This window comes from Marmota marmota, unplaced genomic scaffold, assembly GCF_001458135.2.
Source record: "Marmota marmota marmota unplaced genomic scaffold, marMar, whole genome shotgun sequence".
NCBI classification, from domain to species: domain Eukaryota; kingdom Metazoa; phylum Chordata; class Mammalia; order Rodentia; family Sciuridae; genus Marmota; species Marmota marmota.
The window spans coordinates 144,589-156,254 of record NW_026000260.1 but is presented as its reverse complement, the minus strand read 5'-3'; the positions used below and the strand labels follow the sequence as shown (position 1 = coordinate 156,254).

The 11,666-nt window shown below is 36.9% G+C and overlaps 1 protein-coding gene across 1 annotated transcript in view; it reads left to right on the top strand.

Annotated features, from left to right (window-relative positions):
* Positions 1-216: 216 nt before the first annotated feature.
* The window catches only part of LOC125614276 (phosphatidylinositol-binding clathrin assembly protein-like), a 20,236-nt gene continuing 8,786 nt past the window's right edge, over positions 217-11,666 (top strand). The window contains exons 1-9 of the mRNA XM_048796813.1: positions 217-295; positions 2,330-2,472; positions 4,202-4,277; positions 4,927-5,029; positions 5,182-5,275; positions 5,386-5,497; positions 6,047-6,153; positions 7,444-7,485; positions 10,155-10,234. Of these exons, the coding sequence (XP_048652770.1) occupies positions 217-295; positions 2,330-2,472; positions 4,202-4,277; positions 4,927-5,029; positions 5,182-5,275; positions 5,386-5,497; positions 6,047-6,153; positions 7,444-7,485; positions 10,155-10,234 (836 nt within the window). The remainder of the gene's footprint in view (positions 296-2,329; positions 2,473-4,201; positions 4,278-4,926; positions 5,030-5,181; positions 5,276-5,385; positions 5,498-6,046; positions 6,154-7,443; positions 7,486-10,154; positions 10,235-11,666) is intronic.

Genomic DNA, 11,666 nt, shown 5'->3' with positions numbered 1-11,666 from the left:
CATCTTTTCCAGCAAGTTCAAATCCTGCCCTCATAATGCTAGAGGTCTGCGTCAGGCTGCGGGAAGAAGAGGTCGCCTGGTGAGGACCACCTACCTTTCTTCCGTCACGTCGTCACTTAGGGAAGCTGGTCCCTCGGTCTAGGGTGCCCGGTCAGGAAGAGCAGGGACTGGACACCTCAAGCACCACCCTCGTGTTCGGCAGAGTGCGACGCGTCCATGGGAATTTCTGCGTCGAAGGCTGCCCTCGGGGCTACCACGGATGAGCCCACAAAACCAGAGCCAAAACACCTGGCCGGTGAGTAGGGAGGGTGGTGGCAGACTCTTAAAACACACTCCACAGGCCTCCACAGGATGGGAAATTCAAACACTTCTGGTGATCTTCCGTTGAGAATAGACGGGGACCACTGGCGTTTTTAGCACCGGATTGTAAAATATTTAGAAGTAATTAAAATAACTTAAGACACAAGGGGATAGTGAAATGCCAACTCAAACTTCTTAGAAGTATCTTAATTCTCAAATTCACTCCAACCCCTTTATAAAACACTCTATTTAACATTTGTAATCTAAAGGTCAAGAATAGGCCTGAAGCTGTCCGGGTAGCAGATTTCTGCCCTTGTGTATGATTTTACAGGGAATGTTCATGTTTGAATCACCCGTACTACCTTTCATTTTCTTTATTTCTCTTCCTCCCTCCCTCCCTCGCTGCCTCCCACGCTGCCTCCCTCACTGCCTTCCTTCTTTCCCTTCATTCCTTCTTTTCTTTTAGTGAGGATTGAACCCAAGGGCACTTTGCCATTGAGCTCCATCCCCACCACTTTATATATTTTTTGTTTAAATGTTCAGGTAAGGTCTCACCCAGTTCCAGAGGGCCTCACTAACTTCATGAGGCTACCCTCAAACTCCCATTCCCGGAATTACAGGTGTGCACTACCACACCTACCTAAATCACTATTTTGATAACCCTTTTCATTGAGACATTTTCCTTACAACTTATTCAATGGCTTAATTTGTATTTGACTACTGAAGTTTTATCAAATCATTATAATTTATGCATGTGCTATAGAAACTGACAGTTTACTAACTTTTTTTGTATGTGTGTAGTATTGGGGCTTAAACCTAGAGCCTTTTCCTTGCAACACAAGCATTCTATAAACTCAGCCATATCCCCAGCTCCAGTTTACTAACTTTATACATTTTTGAAAACTCTATCAACCATGATTCCAGAAACACCATACAACACATTTTAAAGAAATATAGTATATTTAATATAGTATATATATATTTATTTATAGTTTATTTAAATACACTATATTTATCTAATCCTTGACCATTATAAAATATATACCAGAATTGGCTCCTCAAGAATTAAAAGTTTGGAAAAAAAAAAGAATGAACAACCCCTACCTATAATAAATAGGCACAAAAGAAGGGCACTTGACTTACCACAATAATAGCTTAAAGATTCATGCAAGCATGCTGGAATCCTGGCTCAGTGGTAGAGCACTTGCCTAGCATACATGACACACTGAGTTCAATCCTCAACACCACATAAAAATAAAATAAACATATTGTGTCCACCTAAAAACTAAAAAAAAATATTTAAAAAAAGAATCATGTAGGCTGAAATCATGTCAAAAAGGAAACAACCCTCAACATTAAACTTTATAAGGACAAGAAAGAAACAGACTTATAAAAAAAAATTTAAAAAAGGACACAACAAACACAGACCATATACTCTTACTCACTACATGAATCTGGGTCTACATTAAGGGTCAGCATATTGCTTCAATGAAATAACACACGTTCAAGTACTCTCCTCTTCATCTATCCCAGTACTGTGCATATAAAAACACCGATCAGGGGCTGGGGATGTGGCTCAAGTGGTAGCGTGCTCACCTGGCATGCATGTGGCCTGGGTTCCATTCTCAGCACCACATACAAACAAAGATGTAGTGTCTGCCAAAAACTAAAAAAAAAAAAAAAAAAAAAATTAAAAAAAAAGCGATCAATAAATCAGGACTACAGATGAATGTATTTTTTTAAAAGTATTTTTTTTAGTTATAGATGGATACAATATTTTATTTATATGTGGGGCTGAGGATCAAACCCAGTGCCTCACATATGCAAGGCAAGCACTCTTCCTCTGAGCCACAATCCCAGCCCCAGATGAGGGTATTTTATAATGACAATTTTGAAAACAGTGAGTGTATTGAATTGATAAAAAAATAAGGAATAATTGCATGTTCTGGAATATAAAAATGAAATGATGAAGCAAATTGAAAATTATTTCATAATCTGTATTTTAATGCTTGTCACTTTCTTCATTTAGATCTAATACAGTACATAAATGAAACAAATATGAGTGTTGTACATCTGGCTAATATTCTTTCTGAGAAAACTAGGAGCAACAGCTGGGTGGTGGTGTTCAAAGCCCTCATTACCGTGCATCATCTCATGGTATATGGGAAAGAGGTGAGCATGGTGAATGTACCAACAATGTCAGTTGTTTCCTTCTCTTTAGTACAAAAGACTGTAAGCACAAAATTGTGGAATATTGTTAGTTTGTAAAGGACTTACTAAGTTTAACTTTCATAAGTGACTAGTGGCATAAATGAATATTAATAGGTATTATATTTTTTTGCTTTCGTTAATGACTATTTTTAAAATTACTATCCTGGTAGAATCTGGATAATAAAGTAAACAATAGAATGGATATGTAAATAAGTCTTTAGAGATTTTATAGTAAACCCCCCCCCAACAAATGTATTACTCCATACCTACTTTATATTCCAAGGGAGATTGATACAAGTGTGTTACATAATCACTGTTCACCTCATCCCATACACACACTTTGTATTTCACAAAAAACTAAAATGCTCTATAACATTAAATAACTTATTTTGTATTTTAATTTTACATTTTGTCTTAGTAACCCTTGCATTCAAAATTACTGTTTATAAATCGTCTGCATTTCAACTTATTATAAGACAACAGTAACTACACAGTATAGTATTGGTAAAAACAGAACACATATAAATAAAACATAATAGAGAGCCAGGCATGATAGCACACGCACTTGTAATCCCAGTGGCTCTGGAGGATGAGACAGCAGGATTGTGAGTTCAAGCCAGCCTGAGCAATAGCAAGGTGCTAAACAATTCAGTGAGGCCCTATCTCTAAATAAAATGCAAAATAGGTCTTGGGACATGGGGCTCAGTGGTCGAGTGCCCCTGGGTTTAATTCTTGATTCAAAACAAAGGAACATAATACAGAGCTCAAAATCAGAGTTACACTTCTCTTGGAGTTTGGTGACTTTAAAAACATGTGGCAAAATCTATGATGAAAAGAATTGAAAATACAGCCTGTTAGCACAAATGGCATCCCAACAGAAAAAAAAAAAGGATGAGATCCTTATTTGATATTTAAAAAAAAATTTCACATGGATTAAACATATACATTTGAAAAACTGATTTTAAAATTAAAAATGTAGGGAATTACTTTTATGACATATGGGCCAGAAGGATACCATAAAGTTGGAAGAATATATTTCCATCGTATGTTACAGACCAAATATTAATCATTAGAATACAGAATTATAAGAAAAAAGCAAGACAGTGAACTAATTGAAATAAACAATTAAGAGGCAAAAACTATGATATCTGATAACCACCTGAGAACATGCTCAAATTAGCAAAACTTGAAATTTCTGGCAACATAGATAATTGAGAATTAAGGAAATGAGAACTTTTATACCCTATGAATTGTGTGTAAATTATTTGCTGCTGTAATTTATTACTCTGGAGAGGATGACATTAAGATGACACATTTACCTTTAAATTCAATGAGTACTTTAGCATCATCTGTAATACTTTATTACTGTTATTTAAAAATAATCAGACTCAAAATCAAAGGAGGAATGATTAGACAGAAAGTCTTAGGAGAGAAGTATGTATTCACATGAGCTTTAATGTTTATCCCATTATTATTATTTATATAAGTTGAAGAGATTTGACAACACTGCAGATCTTTATGTAGATGACTTGTGATATATGTGATCATACTCAGCTTAATCAATGGTCTGAAATAAACAAAAACAATGTGATAGAATTATGTTAAATAATTCAGTAATAATGACAAAATAATTAGTGAACTATCTTTGTGTACAGAAACTAATTTTAGATTTTGGCACTTTTTTTGACAGCGTTTTATCCGACATCTTGCATCTCGAAACTCATTGTTCACTTTACACAACTTCCTAGATAAAAGTGTCACAGAAGGTAAGATGACTCTTTCATGGAAATATATCTATGTAGCAAAAAGGAAAACATGTCTAGTTAAGAAAATGATTCTATATTATGAAAAGTGTGCCATATATTTTATAAAGGTAAATAATCCCTAAATTCATTGACACAACTCGTATTTGAGTGGTTATTGTGAATAACAGAATATGCTGTGTGCTAGAGACAGGGACACTAAGGAGACCTCCAGGTCTTTACTCAGTGAAGCCTGGTCCAGCCTACAAAAAATTGCAGCACATTGTTATTTATGAGGGTGGGATTTTTTCTGTTTTATTCACTGATGAACTTCTAGTATCTAGAACAGGCCTGGCTCAGAGTCAGTAGAAATAATAGTTTCTGTTGTAAACAAGAAAGAAACTGATAAAATTGAATTATTTCCTCTGTTTAGGAGTTTCCACCATCAACAACAACAAATCATGGGGTAATTTCAAGGCTTTAAGGAAGTAAAAGTAATCTGAAACAGAATGTGTAAGGAATATTAGACTAGATAATTAACAAATTCTAGACTTTGTATTTCAAAGAAATTAAGGTATACAGGTGAAAGTGGACTGATACATCTTTGCATTTATAAGTTTGTAACTAGTTAATATTGGTTGAATTGGAAATTATCAACATATCTTGTTTTTAGGCTATACTATGTCAGCCTTCATCAGACGATACAGCAGATACTTGAATGAAAAGTCACTCGCGTATAGACTGATTGCATCTGACATCACAAAAGTCAAGAGAGGGTCAGTAAAATATTAATTTATAAGCAAATACTAAAATATATATGTAGTCTGCTGTGTAGTTTATCAAAAAACACAGCTTTAATTCAAGATGCTGATATTACAGTGTTTCTCAAACTCAATTATTGATTTTTATGAATTTCATTTTTTTATAGGACGGATGGTGTGATGAGAATTATGAATACCAAAGATCTGCTAAACACACTTCCAGTTATTCAAACCCAATTGGATGCTCTTCTTAATTTTAATGTAAGAGCTTTATAAATCTTTCTTTTAAAATGATAATAAATGGCATCATTTAAGTGGGAGAAGGAATTGTTTTCAACTGTGTGGTAATTTGATTCCTTTTTAATTTTCAGGCAAAGCCAGATGAACTAACTAATGGTATAATACATGCTGCTTTTATGCTCCTTTTTAAAGATTCTCTTCGTCTCTTTGCAGCCTATAATGAAGGGATCCTTAATCTTCTAGGTAAGATAAAACCTTGCTTTTAAAATGATAAAATAATTTAAAAATAATTTTTGTAAATATATATTATCTCTACATTTAAATTCATATTTTCTGTAGATTCAAAATATGAGAATCTTCTTTTTCAGTTAAAATTTATTTGGCTAACTTGCTACAGAAATTTTCTTTTTTTTTTTTTTATAGAAGTGGTAACTTCTATTTCTGGGAAATTATCAGAGAATCAACATGGGTTGCCTTTTTTTCCTTTTTCTAGTAATAAGAATTGAACCCAAGGGACATCTATCACTGAGCTACATCCCTGGCTCTATCACTGAACTACATCCCTGTCCCTTTTTATTTTTCATTTTGAGGCAGGGTCTCCCTAAATTACCCTGGCTGACTTTGAACTTGCCATCCTCCTGCATCAGCCTCCAGAGTAGCTGGGATTACAGGTTTGTGCCACATTGCTGGCTTGGATTGCCATATTTATCTATTACACACTAATCCAAATGACTACCAAGATCAAATAATACAGTTCTGACTTGCCCTTCATCATAATTTTTCTATTTTTAGATAAGTATTTTGACATGAGGAAGAACCAATGCAGGGAAAGTTTGGATATTTACATCAAGTTCCTTGGAAGAACAACCAAATTTGCACAGTTCCTGAAAGTTGCAGAGGTACAGAAATCCATTTCTATCCAAGAATTTTCTGCATTACTTTAGTATCAGGTATAACTATAACTATACCTCTTTCCATCATCATCATTAGTACAAAACACAGAAGTTGGTTGTAGTCTATTAATAAAATGTTTTTATTTCCATTTTAAATGAGGTAAATCTCATTGTAAATTAGGTACTTACATTTTTTGTTTTAACTCTTTTGGGCACAAAAACGGGGTTGAAAAGATACACTAAAATGAAGAACAACAGAAGCCACATAGTGTAAGCTGTTACAAGATACCTAACAAGAACACTAAATGTTTCTTGTGCACCATGTGGCAGTGATGGTCAGTAATTATCCTAGTTGATGCTGGCTTCATGCCTGAAGCTGTGAGAGAATCCAGGAGCAATGGCAGAGGCTTCTTTATAGTGATATTGGGAGTAATTATCATAGTAATGAAGTCCATTTTGATCACTGCTTAGCCAGCAGATGGTGTCATCTTCAAATTTGGTTTCAGAAGTGCTAGTTCATAGATGCCTGACTCCATGTCTCTGGGCCCAACATCATGAGGCAGAACATCATTGTGAAAGAACATGGAGAAGGAAAACAGCTCAGGGCATGACATCCGGAAACAGAGCTAAATTGGTAGTAATTTTTATCTATTTTGTTAACAGTAAAATTAAAAACTAAAATTAGGTACTACTAATGTACTATTCAATGCATCTATTCTCAAAAGCAATCCTATAAGGACCACTATTTGCAACTATGAAGATAATCAATAACAAGCTTACTTTTCCACCAGAAAGAGCTCCCAAACTGTACCCAAATGTATATGACACAAGTCTTTTCAGGCAGTGGACAATAGGTAGAACAGGTCTGCGGTAAGAGAAAGAAATACCTCAGGGGAGTTTCATGTTTTCCTGATGCTTAAAGAAATCCATGCAAGACAGATATAAAGAAAACCACTTTAGACAAGTGGTGGTAAAACTTCCGGAAACCAAAGAGAATAAACACATATTATTGAGAAGAGAACAACAATATGAATAATGGCTGACTTCTGACTACTTGAAAAATTAGAGAACATTTATATGACAGCTACAGAACATCTTAGATCTTCACAAAACAGTACAAACTCAATACCTGGTAAGTTTTTTGTTTTTGAGTCTATCCTTAGAATAAATAGAAAATTGTTTTCAAATGTATTTTTGTGCAGGATATTTTTATTGATCTAGCCCAGGAAGGCATCATGCTCTTGTTGCCACTTCTTGCTGTAATATGTACTCACTATTCTTTTCTTGTGATTTCAGCAAGTTGGAATTGACCAGAGTGACATTCCATATCTTACTCAGGTTAGTGTCCTATATATTTAAGTGATTTTTGTTTATATATTTGTGTGTTTAAAATACTGATCATCTGAGATCATCTTTTGCCATATACTTACATGTGTGTATTTTTTTTCCCACAAGTAACATTTTATATACATGCACGCACACACACAGTGTCTAATGGTACAATAGCTAGATCATGTTTTTAAAGCTTACCAATGGAAATAGTAGAGCATTTGGAAAAATGAGCTTAGGTTTGAGGGTTGCCTTGTCCACTTTAGGTGATGATCTATGTTCTTATTTCTGCAACTGCAACAGAGTATAATGTTATTGCCTATCTTAAAATGCTGCTGTAAGAATCAAATGAGCTCACAGTTTTTCCTTCTCCATCAACTGGTCTTCAGGGATCTCCCACATGGCTGTGAGTGTGATTAAAGAAGATGTGGTAATGTAGCAGGTGTGGACAAAATAGGCCTCTGGTAACCTCCTTGTCTGGCCTGCTTACACATCTGGACCTGCTAAATGTACTGTGGGGCTTAAGTTGCAGGGTTTCTGCCCCAGACTGAACCTATCACAGAGTGTTTCCTATTCTGGTCCCTCATTTAAGGTGCAAAGCTTTTAGGTTACTTGGAATATGGGTTAGAAGAATCTTCTCTGCTGTGGGAATATGCTATCTCTAGGGCAGCAGAGAGTCTCACTAGGTGTCACATTTTCATTTTTGGTGACAAATGCAAGATGCAAGTTCTGGTAGGCCAGTGACTGATTTATGTGGCAGCCATGTGTATAAGAAAGATACTGTGAAGAGAGAGAGAATGAGGATGTAGGAGCAGAGAGGGGTTAGTAGGTTGAGTGAGGTTCCTTGGTAAATTAAAGGATATTGGATCCAGAAAAGAAGTGGAAGCAGTGAGTTCAAGAGGATAAAGGAAGCAAGGAGAAGAGGATGGTTGCAGATGTGAATAAAATGTTAGGTTTGGTGGCAGAGAAAGATGGAGTTTCTTTTTGGGGGGAGGGGTACCAGGGATTGAACTCAGGGACACTCGACCACTGAGCCACATCCCCAGCCCTATTTTGTGTTTTATTTAGAGACGGGGTCTCACTGAGTTGCTTAGGGCCTCGCTTTATTGAGTCTGCTTTGAACTCACGATCCTCCCACCTCAGCTTCCTGAGCCACTGGGATTACAGGCATGCACCACTACACCTGGCTTGAAAGATGGAGTTTCTATCTGATGATTCATAAGTCTTTGAAAGAACTATGGTATCTCAAACATTCCATCATGTACATATAAGTACAAAGGGGACATATATATAGACATCAAACACCACATGATTCATGATGGGAACCACCATAGAATGAAATAATACATGGCTTCCTAAATGACCACTCAGGTGACCACAGAGGTGGGAGACAGAGAAAAAAAGAATGTTTGGGTTACTAAGGGAACAAGATGAGTAAGACACAATCTCGGCCCCCAAGTTCCTACAAAAGATGGAACAGAAGCTACAGAAAATGTGTAAATATCTACCAGAATGTAGTCTTCTGATTTTTCTTTACATTGACTTAATTTTCTGGAAGAGGTGATGGGGGCAGGAAGGGAACTTTTGCTGATAACCACAACCTTTGCCATTGTTGGGGCACAGATGAGCATTAACCAGCCAGTATCTATGGTTCTGAGCTCTAAGAAGATATTTGCCAGGAAGAGTACTCAGCTGCAATGTCACATTTTCCATTGGGCCACCCTCTCTCTACTCCTTACCTCAGCTGCAGTCCTCAGGATCCCTGTATCAGAAATTAAGTAGATGGATACTATAGAGAATTTAAAAGGCAGGTGAAGGTCTTGTTTGTGAACTTTCATGCTGACCCCATGCTTCCTCTGTAAATCAAACCATTTACTGCAAGAACTTGCTTATCAGTAGGCTGTCCCCAGCCCTTAGCTAGTACAGAAAGTCATTTGTCATGGCCTTGAGTTGGCAGAAGGGCTCCCCAAGCAACATGCTTTCTTGGGTGTCCTGCAAACTCCAGAATGGAGTAAAACGTGGGAGAGAAGAGAAGTAAGCATGAAGTCTGCACCACCTTTGCCCCATTCCTGTTAGCTGGTCCCCTTGAGAGAGGTCTGTGAAAACCGAGCATCCCCAAGGAGCTTTTCCAGCCAGTTTGCTGCTAGATCCCAGGAAGGGGTGTGAAGGGCTTCTTGCCTGACTATGGATTGTGCTTGCAGCAGTTTTTGCTTTATGTGTGTGGAGGCTGTCCTGCTCACCGTTGGAGAGATCTCTTCTGGATGTTACCTTTCTTAGAAGGAAATCTGCTTCATTTGTTGGGTTAGTCCTTTCTGCTTCAACTTTGACATCATCTGGGAGTCAGAGAGCCTCCCTCTGCAAGGTGTTGTCTGTGTCTGTCCCTGTGTTTTCAGGGATTCCCTACAGTTCCCATTGGGCATGACTCTTGCAGATACATGTAGCAAGATCTGCTGTCTGCAGTGTGATGCAATTTTTCTCCAAACTAGTGCAAAAATAATGTCTCCTCATCAGAGTATGGCGAGGGCTGCAACCCTGGGGACCTTCTGGTTGGTTCTGTTGGGGTGTGTGCCTAGCTGCATCTTTCTACTTACTACAGCATCTCCTCCAGTTTTGCATGATGGGAGGGTGACTGTGTGCTAAAGCTATCAAAGAGTAAATATTTTATAATAACTTTTTAGGCACCCCACAGTTTCATTGAAGCACTAAAACAACATTTAGCTTCTTTGGAAGAGAAAAATGACATTTTACCTCCTTATGGGTAAGTTAATGAATGTGTTAATATAGGTTACTTTTTTTCCTCTAGGTAATTTCCCTCAGCCTAAATATTTAAAAATATGAAACTGACAAAAGGAAGGGCTATAACTATGATGGAATACTATTCAGATATTTTAAATGGTGATAGGAACTGTGTTTTTAAATGTTTTGTGGGATACCATACTCTTCACAAGGGAACGTGTTTTATTAAAGTGAATGTCTGAGATTGAGATGGAAATGTCACTTTTCAAGAATTAGCTTCCTGGGGCTGGGGCTGGGGCTCAGTGGTACCTAGCACTTGTGAGGCCCTGGGTTCGATTCTCAGTACCACATAAAAATAAATAAGTAAATAAAGGTGTTGTGCTAACTACAATTAAAAAATAAATCTTTAAATTTAGGGGGCTGGGGATGTGGCTCAAGCGGTAGTGCACTCACCTGACATGGTGCTGAGGATGGAACCCAGTGCCTGACACATGCTAGGCAAGTGCTCTACCACTGAGCCACAACCCCAGCCTTGTGGAAGATTATTTAATGGCACAGTAAACTGTTCGTTTACAAAACAGAATAACGTTCAAAACATGTCTGGTGCATAGACACACACATTACATACATTCTACATGGGTCATGTAGTATTCATTCCCCTTTTCATTGTTTGGGTTTTTGTTTGCTTATTTTTTCAGTATTGGTGACTAAACCCAGGACCTTGTAAATGCTAGGCATGTGTTCTTTCATTGAGCTACCCAGTCCCTCATTCCACTTTTGTAGATTATGTTGACTGTAATTGATTTTATTATTATCCTCTCTTTATCACAGATCAGTATACAGTTACTACATAGTTAAATAGATGAAAGAATACATGGATGAATCAAAGAAATGTTGGCTCTGCTAGGTAGGATAATTGCTTTTATTTATCTTCCACTGTCCCTCATCTTTCTTATGATTTCTTTAGTTTCCAGCATGTATTTATTCCATCCATCCCAGCTGGTCCAGTTTCAAAAGCTTCAGGAAGCACAACTTTGTTTGAAGGTAATATGACATTATTACATGATTATGTCAATAATAATTAAGACAGGAGTAGAATCTTTTTTTTGGGGGGTGGGGTGCTGGGGATTGAACCTAGGGCCTTATGCATGCAAGGTAAGCACTCTACTAACTGAGCTATATCCCCAGCCCAAGAAGTTTATTTTTATGTACTGAGATGGAATCATCTCCAAGATGTTTAATGACAAATGAGTAAGGTGTGAAACATAGTATGCTAAAGAGAATATGTAAGAAGTGAATTAAAATGGGCTGCCTTCAAGAATAATATGGTGGTTTATGGAAAGAGATGGGTGGGAGATTCTTCACTGTATGCCACTTTATAACTTTTGAATTTTGTACCATGTAAACAATGATCTTTTAATATATAAATTTTACAAAGAAACAAATTTATATAT